This window comes from Megascapheus bottae, chromosome 15 (assembly GCF_031878675.1).
Source record: "Megascapheus bottae isolate mThoBot1 chromosome 15, mThoBot2.hap1, whole genome shotgun sequence".
In the NCBI taxonomy this organism is placed as follows: domain Eukaryota; kingdom Metazoa; phylum Chordata; class Mammalia; order Rodentia; family Geomyidae; genus Megascapheus; species Megascapheus bottae.
Genome location: NC_143523.1, coordinates 27380674 through 27394068, shown reverse-complemented (window position 1 = coordinate 27394068; position 13395 = coordinate 27380674). Strand labels below are relative to the sequence as shown.

The window sequence follows — 13395 nt, the reverse complement described above, 5'->3', positions numbered from 1 at the left end:
GCTGGCTTCATCATCAAGTAGGTTTACTCTCCATATTACTGCACCTTCATCTAAACCATTGAAGCTCTTAAGAGTAAAAGCTAAAGCTTCAAACCAGTGCTTCAAATCTGTAATCCTGACTACACAGGAGGCTGAGATGTGAAGTTCCTGGTTCAAAGCCAGATCCTGGTTCAAAGCCAGCTCAGGCATAAAAGTCTGAGATTTTTATCTCTAGTTAACTGGCAAAAAGCCAGCACTAGCCTTGAGCATAAAAACTCAGGGACAGTGTCCAGGCCCTGAGTTCAAGCTCCGACACACAGCATACATCTTGCTTTCCAGAAAAGAAATTTTGTCTCAAGAGTATAAGCAAGATCATAACATAGAAGATCATAACATAGAATCTCTGCCTGGCTTTCCAGTCTGTTGGAAACAGTCTACCCTGTAGACTTCATGCCCAGCACAGCAGCCAATTCCTCAGAGGGAATCTCTCTCCCTGTCTCCTTCCCATCCCTGGATTCTCCACCCCCACCTCCACACATGCATTGATAACACATTGTTAGATACTTCCAAATATACAACATCTCCTGAGCAGACTCTCAACTTGGTGAATTCTCTCTCTTTCTCTCCCTCCCTCCCTCCCTCCCTCCCTCCCTCCCTCCCTCCCTCCCTCCCTCCCTCCCTCCTCTCTCTCTCTCTCTCTCTCTCTCTCTCTCTCTCTCTCTCTCTCTCTCTCTCTCTCTCTCTCTCTCTCTCTCTTTGTGGCAGCCCTTGGGTTTGAATTCAGGGTCTGACCTGGCCAGGCAGGCATTCTACCCACTTGAACCATGCCTCCAACCTCACAGTTCTCCACTACTTGAGCTGTTATCTTGGAGTGACATGGGGCTCCACGCTAGGTTCAGAGGTCTTAGTATTCCACCAGTGAATTTAGGGGAGAATTTCCCCCCAGATGAACACGAGCCTGGAGAACTGCTCTGAAGTCCTGAGTGGTTATAGATCATTATGTCTTCCTGAAGGAGTCTCAGAAGAAAAGGGCCAGAAACTCACGAAGAGTAGGTCCACTAAAGGTACACGGGGGACCTAGAGAGTTTGCTCATTCACTCTAACAACACCCCACTTCTGAGAAACAACAATCATACATTCATCCACTACTGTGCTAACATTTCAGAGACCTCAACATAGCTCCTCCACCGCTTGTGCTCAGAAGTGCTCCCTGCTTTTCCTCCCAGGCCTTTCCCTCCAGTTAGCCGATTTTATCTGCCTCACAGGTCCAGGAGGTAAGTTCTGTCATGAGCTAGCCAAGACACAGAGCGCTTCAACAACTTCTTGGGGCTCACACAGCTAGAAAGTGGTAGAACTTAGATTCAAATCCCAGCAGATGAAACACAGAGCCATTTCTGAAGTTTGAAGATTAAGACCAGAGAGTGACTCCTTGGAAGATAGAATTCCATTTAATTAATTGATTGCTACTTGGTAAATTCCTTCCTGATTTGAGTGAACCGAAACACGGAAGCTCACATAAGCTGAGCTAGATTTATTTACAAACAGTAGCTCTTAATCTTCTTACTTCTTCCTCTTCCTCTATTTTCCTCCTCTTCTTCCTCTTCCTCCCTTTGTGCTGGTATTGAGGCTTGAATTCTAGGCCTCTCATCATCACTTGACTTTTCATTTAAGGCTGGCACTCAACCACTTCCGCCACATCTCTGGCTTTTCTAGTGAATTGAAGATGTGTCTTCCAGATCTGCCTTCCCTGGTTGGCTTTGAACAGGGATCTTCAGATCTCAGCCTCTTGAGTAGCTAAGATTACAGGTGTGAGCCACCAAGAGCCTGGCTCGATCAGCCCTTATTATTGCACCTCCATTTGTATATCCTAGAGCATCCCTCTGGCAGTGGAGCCCCATGGGGGCAGAACCAGTGAATACAGGAAGGGCCCAGTGAAACTAGGGTCAGCCTTGCTGGCATTACACTCCCGCGTGGCTCCATTCCAGGCTCAGTGGCTGCCTGGGGCGGCAGGCATGTGGGCCCTGACAGTCCTCTGAGCCATCAGTCAGTCTGGCAGCTTCAAAGACTGGGTGGGAATGCTACAATAGCCAGCATCCAGAGTGGACTGTGGGGAGGGCCAGCAGGGGACCCCTCCACCCTCAGGACTTGCAGTGGAGATACACAGAGAGGCTGTTCCTTGCATTTCTGAGTCAGCAGCTGATACTACTGATAAACAGGACAGCTCTGACAAAGGTGGACTGGGTTCTTGTGCCCCATACCTCACTGGCCTCTGAGCTGCCCTCTCAGGGTGTGCACGCTCCTGAAGCAAATCCTTCTTCCAAGGGAACAAAGTCTGTCAGCTGAGTCCCTTCCTCAAGGTTAACCTGCGTTTTCTCTACACTGTCAATTGCTGGGTCTCAGGTGGAATATGGGTGGGCTGCTTGTGTGTTGATTTCTCTGTGACCATGCACTGTGTGCTGAGCGCTTGAAACATCTGGATTTACAAGAGAGGTGGTGCTAGTGCACCCATTTTGCAGATAAAGAAACTGAGGCTCTTAACCACTACAGCTTTTGACTAGTAGTGTTTCTCAGATCTCATTTGTTAGGACTGAATTAAGTCTGGGCTGGGGCAAATTCATTTCCAACCCCCTGGAGGAGATGAGGACACAGGGACTCTCATGACCCGAATATCCAGTAAAAGAGGAATTAAAATGCCCATCTGGCAGAGGCAGCAAGGACCAAAGGAGAAAGCCCAGGATACAGCAGATGTTACTGTGTTTGGATAGAATCCAAATTATCAGTTGCTCCCATCAGACATGCAGGGGATTATCCAAAATGAAAGAAAATGAAATAGTCCCACAAAAGTTCTGAAAAACATGCTGCAAAATCAAAAATCTTATTACAAGAAAATTAGAGGGCAAAGGAATTTTCTTCCCATTGAAAGCGGTGCCTACTAACATAAAAACAATAAAGTAACAAATCAAAGAACAGAAGTGACATGAAATGGAGACTCACCTTGCCAATGGAAATAGAAGGTATTTTTTTATGATAGTTTGTGTATAATAAGTTAGGGTTTTAGTTCCTACTAATAAAATGGCCCAAACATGCTTTTTGGCAGATCTGATTCACTGCTAAGCTATGTCACCTCCGGGCGCTGAGTCACAGTGTGTCAGAAAGTTCAGTTCCCTGTGGGAAGCTCAGCCTGAGGGGCTAGTTCTCTTCTCTGCTTTTTCTTCTCCTCCCTCTCTCCCCTTGTTTCCCCTCCCTGCCTTGGTCTTCCTCTTTCAGCCTGGCCTTTAATGCCCTCGGCACTGAACACTTCACCCATGTGAAGGGAGCAGGGTCATTCAATTGGCTGGGTGGCTATGGCTGGGCTGCATTCTGGCATGCACAAAAATAATAATGTCCTGTTTTACTTTCACCAGAAAAACCAGTTGTGTAGACACAGTGAGAAGCAAATCCACACCTCTTTTCCAACTTAAGGCTTTATCTTTGAAAGGGGAGCTCACAGGTCCGTGTTCACATCTGATTTGCCAACTTTCTGTCCCTTTACTTCCTAACCAGTCCACTCATTTCTCACTGGGCTATGTGCAAAGTCAGCTAGACACAAGATGAGGGTAAATATCCATTTTTAAGTTCCAGGTATCATAAATATCATAAATATACCTTCTCCTCCCCCTCCCACCTCTTTCTTTCCTTCCTTCCTTTCTTTCTTTCTTCCTTCCTTCCTTCCTTTCTTTTTCTTTCTTTCTTTCTTTCTTTCTTTCTTTCTTTCTTTCTTTCTTCCTTTCTTTCTTTCTTTCTTCCTTTTCCTGTCAATCCCAGGGTTTGAACTCAGGGCCTAAGCACAGCCCCTGAGCATTTTTTTTTTTTTGCTCAAGGCTAGCATTCTCCCACTTGAGGCACACACTTTTCTTCCCCAGGCTGGCTTCAAACTGCCATCCTCAGCTCTGTGTCTTGAATAGCTAGGATTACAGGCATAAGCCCTGGTTCCCAGCCTTATTTTATTTTTATAATCATCAGACATAAAACTTACCAGCTAGGAAAGCTGAGATACCAAGAGATTTCTTGCCACTAATATGACCAAAGCTCAAGGTCAGATTATAGTCTGGGACTCCTCTGCCTTTCAGCTTTTGAGATTTAGCTTTCTGGATGTGAAACATCTGTAGAAACGCCACTAGGCAGAGCTCAGTGCCAGAAAAAGAGACGTGGACCTTGTCCTCACTATGCTTAATGTCCAGAGCCTTCAGAAATCCATGGATCCAGCAAATACAAGGGGCACCAGTCACAACACCAGGAAGAGAGCAGGCTGTGAGAATTCCAGGACACCAGATGAAGAGGTAGTGGAGAGCAGGGTGTGCTTCTGGGAGGAGCTGACTTCGCTCTTCTCAGGAGCCCAGGCCAGCTCAAGGATGTGGTACTGCAGAGGACCAAGGCCAATCCTCAGTATCTTCAGCAGATGCTCAGCCATACTGCACCCATTGTCACTTGATCCTAACAATGCAAGTGTAAACTGGAAGCAGTGTAGAGGTGCTAACAACCTCTGTGTCTCTTATCTTTAGGATAGCCCTCATCAAAAAGCAGAAACAAAATGGGGACCAAGACATGAGAAAGGGTATCAATGTATGTGAAGTAACGCGCCTTCTATCTAGAGAATATAATGTAATCTTTCTATTAATCACAATAAAAATATATGAAAAAAAAGCAGAAACTGCCAGGCATGGTGGCTCATGCCTGTAATCTTAACCATTCAGGAGGTTGATAACTAGATGATTAGGGTTTGAAGCCTGCTCAGATAGAAAAGTCGGAGATTATATCCAATCAACCGGATGTGTGGCTCAGTGGTAGAGTTCAAAAAAGCCAAGTGAGAAGGTGAGACCCAGTGTTTAAGTGCCACAGAGTCAACAAAACCAGAATGTAAAGCATCCTATTACTGCCTGGATACACAATTACCCACATGGTCATATTTGGTCAACATGACCTTGTACATGCTTTTATCACTCATTAAGATACATATAAAAGAGGAAATAGAATGGTCTAAAGATATTTGATTCCTGGTGATAAAAATCTGGGGGAAAACTTGGCCTCCCTAGTCCAAAGGTTATCTCTTCCAGACTGTAGACCATAGGAAGAAGGGGGTCTGTGTGTGTGTGTGTGTGTGTGTGTGTGTGTGTGTGTGTGTGTGTGTGCGCGCGCCTGTAGGTCAAATAACATATTAAGGTGAGAAAGAACATGTGTTCTCATTACATATATGGACATGTGTGTGTCCTGTGTGTAGTGTCAGATGTGTTCTCATTACATATGTGTACATGTGTGTGTGTCCTGTGTGTAGTGTCACATATATTTCATTTGTTTTTCAGAAGTATTGTTCATTGATCCATTCTTTCTTTTTGTGCTGGTCCAGGAACTTGAACTCAGAACCTGGGCATTGTTCCAGAACCTTTGTGCTCCAGGCTAGGGCTCTACCACTGGCTCTACTTCTGGCTTTTTGATGGTTACTTAAAGATAAGAGTCTCATGGAGTCCAGTCTAGCTTCAAACTGTGATGCTCAGATCTCAGTCTCCTGAGTAGCTAGTATGAGTATTTTTAATTGGCCTATATCAATTGTTATACAGAATTAGAGATTTCATTGTTATTGTCTCCTAGGATGTATTATTAAAACAATGAAGCTGTTTTTTTTGTTTTTTTTTTTGTTGTTTTTTTTGCTCATGAGCCATTAGGAATACGAATTCTTATTCAGGCATCTACCTGGCTCCAAAGCCCAGAGTCTTAGATCCCTAATGGCCAATCAGAAGTTAGCTGATAAAGCTCAAGTGTCCAGCTGTCTCATGACTATTTCTGAGTAAGAACTTGCTCAAAGTACACTCTTGTTCAACAGAGCAGCTGTTGGATGAACTCACACAATGCCGTATTCTAGCCTTCTAAGTACTACGTGGATCATTGACCATAATTGCTTGTGTGGATGTCTCATATACAAATGTACACACACACACACACACACACACACACACACACACAAAACTGACAACCTCAGCCTGGTGCCGGTGGCTCACGTCTATAATCCTAGCTACTCAGGAGGCTGAGATCTGATTCAAAGCCAGCCCAGGCACTATCTGTAGACTCATCTTCAATTAACCACCAGAAAACTAGAAGTGGCACTGTAGCCCAACCTGGTAGAGCGCTGAGGGACAGTGCCCAGGCCCAGAGTTCAAGCCTCACAACAGATAAAACAGAACAAAACAACACCTGACAGCCTCAGACTTTTTCCCAAGTCATGTTAATGGGAAGAAAAAAAGACCCCAAGTTGTGTCTGGATCACGGGCGATAGAAACCAGCTGTGCTCAGTGTCTTGGAATGTGTGATGTGGCTCTTGGCCAAAATGGTCTACAAAACACCTGAGAGAATATTAAGTGCAATTCTGCTTTGGAGGAGGGGAGGGAGATTGGCCAACTTCCCATAATCCCTTTCAGGACTAAAAGTAAATGACGTTATCATATCCCAATGTTGCCAATCTCCTGCCAGCTCTTGTCTCCATAGTCAATACTGAAAATGTACATTCACTATGGACGATGTGTCAATTGTTGTGGATATAAAAAAAAAGTATACCATGCTTGCCTGACAGGAGCAAATGGTTAGGGAATGGAGAAGGCAATCATCAAAAGATAAATCTAAACAAGGACGTGCTCACACTCTTAGCTGAGAGCTTACAGGTAAGATGTGTTGTGGAGAAGGAAAGGAAAAAGAAGGCATGCTAAATAATTTCAAATTAATTAGACAATAGTGCTCTCTGTAAATGATGGAGAGCCACAGAATGTACCTTTGGTAGTTCCTAAGCTTTAGCATGAGTTGGGCAACCACCCTGCCACGGTGAGTCTGCCAGTCCTGTCTCCAGAAGATATGTCAAGGGCACAGCAACCATTTTCCCCACCCCCCGTGTTGGTCTGTATGACCCTAGTGCTGTGGGAGTGCCTACCTAACAGGGGTTTCAGCCCCGATAGTAAGAAGCTTCTAGACTAATTCTGTGACACACCCTGGGTGAACAAAGGTTCTATGTGGGCCACTCATGTTGGCAGACTATAGTGAAGGAGCCACAAAAGACAGTTCTCTCTTCCTACTTCACCATCCTCACATGGTATCTCACAGCTGCTGGCTTAGTTGAAGAGGGTCTTTTCTGCTTAGGACTAGCACTCTACCACTTGAACCAGAGCACTACTTGCAACTTTTTTGCTGGTTAATTGGAGATAAGAGTCTCATGGACTTTTCTACTCAGGCTGGCTTGAAAGATCTCAGCCTCCTAAGTGACTAGGATTACAAACATGAGACACTAGTGCCTAGCTACTATTTAAGCAATTAATAGCCTTTAAATCTTTTTAAAATATTCTCAGCCCAAAGACATAAAGGTAATAGGTATAACAGTTACGCTGATCTGATCATTTAGCAGAGTAGGCATGTTTTGGTTTTTTATCCAGACAATTACCGTGTGTTCTAAGCTGGCCTTGTACTTATGGTCCTCCAGCCTCTGCCTCCCCAGTGTTGGGATTACATGTGCTCTATTGACATGCTGCATGGTAGCCTATAAATCCAGCATGGTAGCCTATAAATCCATATGACTACTGTGTATCATTTAAAAATAAATGTGTATTGAAAAACAAAAACATAAAAAATAACTTTTTTACTAGGAAAATGCATGCGTGTGCATATACCTGTGTATACATGCATGTATATATGGCTGTTGCTAAGAGCAGGCAAGTCTCCATGGGGTGAGTCACACAGGCTTTGGAGGTTTCTGCAACTGTATTCTCTCTTATGTAAGCTGTAATTGCCCCATTTTTCCAGAGGAGAAAGGATTCTTAGGAAACTGACCTGGTGTGCTCAAGGCTACAGCTTGATAATACTGTTTGGAAGAGGTTCCTGGAAACAACCTAGGCTTGTACTCTCAAACACATCCAAATGCAATAACATGAATCTAGAAAAAAAAGGTTAGGTGGGTGCCAGTGGCTCATGCTTATAATCCTAGCTACTCAGGAGGCTGAGATCTAAAGATTACAGTTCATAATCAACTCAGGTAGAAAAGTCTGTGAGACTCCAATTAACTACCAAAAAACTGGAAGTAGCATTGTGGCTTGACATGGTAGAGCACTAGGCTTGAGCAGAAAAGTTGAGAGAGCACCCAGGCCCCTGATTTCAAGCCCCATGACTGACAAAAAAAAAAGTAGAACTTATTCATTCTTTGGCAGTCATCTGTTGCTCCTCTCCGGGGCAGCAACACAGGAACGGGGAGGGACACACAGGGCCAGCCTGTAGTCCCCCGGGAGCCGAGCGAGATGGTAAGTGTCGAAGACCCAGCCCTCCCCCAATCACCGGGGAAGAAAAACCCACGCTGAGTCAGAAGCAGTGTTAACCATGAAAGCGCATCAGACCTCTCTGCTGATCTCTGCTGATCTCTCCGATGCTCTCCTCTTTATTGCGTCACACAATTAGTTACATACTGTTAGGGTAGGAGAAGGTGGGCACTGGGAAGCTAGCCAATAGGAAGAGGGCCCCTGTGCTACCACTAAGGGTCTGGGTGGGGCTTTCAGGTAGTGGGCAGGACAGGTGCAGGAAAGCGCGCGAGACTTGAGCTGCTGCAAGACCCGCGAAACTGCGGGGGGTTCAATCGAGTCACGTACACAGCCTTAAGAGAGGTATGCAAAAGACCAAATGCCTGGACAAAGCCCTTTAATTGCAGCTGAGCCAGAATCAGGCCTCAGAGATGGAGGCTAGGCCCCAACAGTCATCTGGACAACAGCAGCAGCAGTCTGGAGAAGTAAAGATCTGTCAGAGGCTGGAAGGAGAGGAAACTGGTCAGAATGAGAAGAGCACCTCTACAGGGAAAAGGACATTCCCCCAGGAGATGGGAAGTTTCGTATTAATACACTGTTACCATGTTGTAAAGGCATAATAATTTAAAAATATACAAGAAAAATTCCTCTTTCACCCCTTTTCAAGACATTTACACAGAAACAGGAATGAGTCAATGGAAACAATGGAAGTCCTATGGCAATATGCACCCTGCAAAACCATCTTGAAAAGAAAACACAACTACACATGCACAATCAATCCTCAGAAATGCCTTCTTCACAAGGATACGCACATAAGGACACCCACCATGGCACCTTTGCAAGCTAGTGGTGCTGGCTATAGAAAAAGGCTGAAAGGTTAAATCAAATGGTTCAAATTGTTGTGATTCCTAAGTAGTAAAATAAAGATAGGAGTGGTATGGAGCAAAAGTGGAGATAAGGGTGGTATGGAGGCATGGCAACTTAGGCCTGTAATCCAAGCTACTCAGGAGGTGCAAGCAGCAGAAACAAGACTCAAAGCCAGGACTAGGATGTAGCTGAAGGAACAAAGCTTTTTAAGAACCAAGGAAGCACAAAGCCCTGGGTTCAAGAATGGTGGTTGAGTGCAAGGTGGGAGTGAGAATATTCATTTCTAATTGTATATTCAAGGTTGTTCGTTTAGTTTTACATGTTGCACTTTTATTTCAAGTGGCCAGTGGCCACCTCTGATTTACAGACACACTGGCCTTAAGTTTCAGAGCAAGCTGGCACACTCTGAATGAAAAATTTCATAGTCTACTCCTAAACTATCCCCAATCCTCCTGGTTCATAATTATATCTTGAGGACCTCCACATCGAACCCCCCAAGACTGAGGGAACTCTAAGCCACAGAGCTGACAGGTAGCACCTTCCCAACTGCTGTGGCTGGAGTAGGTGTTCACAGAAGACCTCATTGTGTTCCCCAGAAAGATGTAAGTGGAAGGGGTAGAAGGGGTGGAAGGGGTTTATCTACTAGCAGATAAACCTTTTCTCTTTGTAAGTTGATTGTCTCAGTACTATACTATTACAGTAACAGAGAGCTGGCTAACATAGCCTCCTGTCCACCTGAGCATCCCTCAATCCCCATACCTACCTCTTGTCCAAGCTCCCGTCTGTCTTAGAAGGGCCTTGCTGTTGTATAGGCACTCCACAGGCAGAATGCTCACAACTCTTGATTAACATGAGATGTTCATCAATACCAACTCAGTCTTCTGTGGGATTGCCTTCTAGGTTACACACTGCCCCGAGCCATACTGCCAAGTGTACCTGGCCTTTCTCTATGGTCCCCCCCACTCCTTGTGAAGGAACTTCATGTTACTTAATCTTACAAAGTTCAAAATGGGGGAGGGGACATAATCAGAAAGACTTGGCTATCCACCCCGCCTCCCTCCCCATCCAAGGCTGGGCCCTTCCCTATCTTTGGGAGACAGATGTTCAGTGTGTAGAACCAGAAAATTACAGAACTTTAAAGCCAGAGGGAGATCACCCTCACCTCACCCCTGCAGTCCATCAGCTGAAAAAATTGAGATCCAGTGGATTAGCCAATGTCATCAGACATTGGTTGTGTTAACTAGAGTTCAGAGGTTCCCATATTTGGAGTCCATTGCTCTTTCTGTATCAGTTGCTTGCTGGGTGAATGAACAGAATGAATGAATGAATGAATAATGGCTTCACCACTCAATTCAGAAAAACTGAAGGAATCCCCAAAAGAATCTGACGTTAAGCTGTCTAGTAAATATAATTGCTCAGATACACAATTTGCCAAGTTAACTGACTGATTTTCAATTGACTGCATACATTCATGGGCTTATGTTTTTAGTCATTTAAAATGTTCTGTTAATGTGGATAACCCAGACAAATCAGACTCCAATAGTGTGCGTTCCAATTCCATTATAAGCTATATGATTTACCTCAAATAACATCATCAGATTGAACCCAATAAGTTTAATATCTTTACATGCAAATGGTGAAAATTACAAAATATTTATACCATATCCCTATTATGTATGCTTCAGAAGACAAGAAAGATTTTTAGACCAATACACACAACAGGGCACCAGTGGCTCAAACTTGTAATCCTTGCTACCCAGGAAGCTAAGATCTGAGGATCATGGTTCAAAGCCAGATCCATGCAGGAAAATCTATGAGACATTTATCTCTAATTAATCACAGAAAAGCTGGAAGTGGTAGAATGCTAGCTTTGAGCCAAAGGAGCTTAGGGACACTGCCCATGGCTAGTATTCAAGGCCTAGGACCAGGAGAAATTAAAAAATACAAATACACACAAATGAACTCTAATATAACATGACTACACAACAGTCACCAGACATACATTTATTTTTTATTTCCAGTACTGACATTTGAACTCAGGGAATTGTGCTTGTTAGGCTTGCTTGCTCAGCTAGTACTCTATCATTTGAGCCTCACCTCTAGCCCTGATTTTTGCTAGTTGTTTTGAAGATAGAATCTTGACTTTTCTGCCGGAACTAGCTTTAAACCTTGATCCTTCAAATGTCAGCCTTTCTAATAGATAATATTACAGGAATGAAGCACCAGTACCAGTGATATTTTTAAACTACACCATCTTTTAAGAATCTAAATCTTGGGGGTTTTCCTCCCCTCTCTTTCTCTTTCCCTCTTCTCTCTCTCTTTCTTCCCCACCCCCTCAACTACACAATCATTTGCCAGCTTTATGGATCCAAGAAAGAAGAAAGGACTAGATTGCCCAGAGGGAGAGGTGCCAAGAATGTGTGCCTGACACCACTCCCATGCTCCTTGCCATCTCCTCAGCCCAGTCCCCTGCCAGGAAGAGAGCTGGCAATGTTAGCAGTAACCCTAGATAAACACAAGATGGATCAAGCTCCCAAACCCACGGGTTTAGTCACTGCTCCAGCAAAGCTCAGGCTCCTTACCCTGCTGCCACGCCCGCCACTTAGCCCCTGTGCTGCAGTCACAGTTAAATATCATAGAAAATAGCTACTTGGGGGGGGGGTGTTAAAGACACTCTGGCTCTACCTTGCTCCCCTGATTCTAAGAAGAAAACTAAGATCTAAAGAAATAAAAGTCACTAGGTCAAGGTCATTTGGCAAGCTAGCACCATATTCCCAAGCTACAGTCAGGCTCCTCAGAGCTCCTACCATGAGCAACTGAAAAGGTACAAAATGCACAAAAACCACCCCCAACTGCTTAGAGATGAACAGATACAAAGAGGCACAAATTGCTTAACAACAAATTAAGTCAAAATAGAAACTTTACCAAACCTGCCAGAAATCCAGTCACAGACAATAAAAAAAAACCCAGCATCTAGCTGTATAAATCAAGTCTTGGGGCCTCTAGCAATGAAATCATTCCTTTACCCGCTTATCACAGGCAGGGTAAATTTTAAAACACAAATCTCTTTCCACACATAAAATTAAGAGACGCAAAACACATGACGCCTTCTCCCCTTCTCCCCTTCTCCCCTTCCAGTTTATAGAAATCACAGTTCTAGAGCCAAGATGTCAAGCCCATTAAAGGAGTCTCAAAACCCAGAGGAAATCAAATACCCTCCACAACCCTCAGTCAGTCCTCTCACCTGACCTGCCCAGGTAACAAATCTAAAGTAGGGCTGGGCCTAGCTTAGGGGGCTGAAGAGTAAGCTTTAAAAAAAAGTTCCAAGTTGCTAACATTCCAACACAGACCAGCAGAACAATTAATAATAATAATAAAGAAGAAAACTTTTCCTTACCCTTAAAAATCACAGAAACAATAGGATCCGGTTTCCCAAATTTTGTTTTAGGGATATTACTGGCAGATTCTACAATCACACGAAGCATGGCTCTCAGTGAAGGAGAAAGCAACTTTCAGCAAACCAAGTCAAGACTCTGGCCAGTCAGCCCTGAAGAGAATGTGTGGAAAGGCTCCAGCAGGGGAGGTTCTCCGCCAAGAGGGAAGGGGAGAGGCCTATGGGTGGACCTCAGAGCATTATTTACTGAAGGCGATGTGTAAACTGATACCCACACTCCCTGCTCCACGCAGCGCCCCAGGCACTGACTTATACACGCAGCAAATGTGGAAGTGAAAAAGTACCAGGCACCTCGGAAACGTGGCTTTGTGTAACAAATGAAAGTAAAATGGGTTTGGAGCTAATAAAAAAAGAAAGAAAGAAAGAAAGAAAGAAAACTCGATCTGGAGAGTCCAAAATGTGGTCGCCCTTGAGGGATCACTCCAGGAACTGGCATTAATTGGTTTCCTTCCACCTTTTCATTCTTTTCTTAGTTTCATGAAAACTTCTTTTTTTCTTCTTCTAATGTGCTTTTGAGAATTTCTTCTGGTGCTGTGGATCGCATCCACCACTGAGCAACCTTTCCAAAAAGCAGCTAGAAGACGCCCCCTACCGAATGGTGAGGGCACCACTAGTTTATTTCCATTATAAACCCAATCCGGAACTGGAATGAATGGGATGACAGAACCCAGTGTCTTGGGGGCTGACCCTTTGTTTTTACAAAAGGATTCACCATGGAATTTCTTTATATACTTTATAACATAAGATTTACACATACATATTCATACACGCATGTTTGATATATTCTGACTATAG

The 13395-nt window shown here is 44.2% G+C and overlaps 1 protein-coding gene across 1 annotated transcript in view; it reads right to left on the bottom strand.

Annotated features, from left to right (window-relative positions):
• The window catches only part of Myof (myoferlin), a 124590-nt gene extending 111908 nt beyond the window's left edge, over positions 1-12682 (bottom strand). Inside the window, exon 1 of the mRNA XM_090346244.1 lies at positions 12544-12682. Coding sequence (XP_090202370.1) covers positions 12544-12631 — 88 coding nt within the window. The 5' untranslated portion in view covers positions 12632-12682. The remainder of the gene's footprint in view (positions 1-12543) is intronic.
• Between the last annotated feature and the right edge of the window lie 713 nt (positions 12683-13395).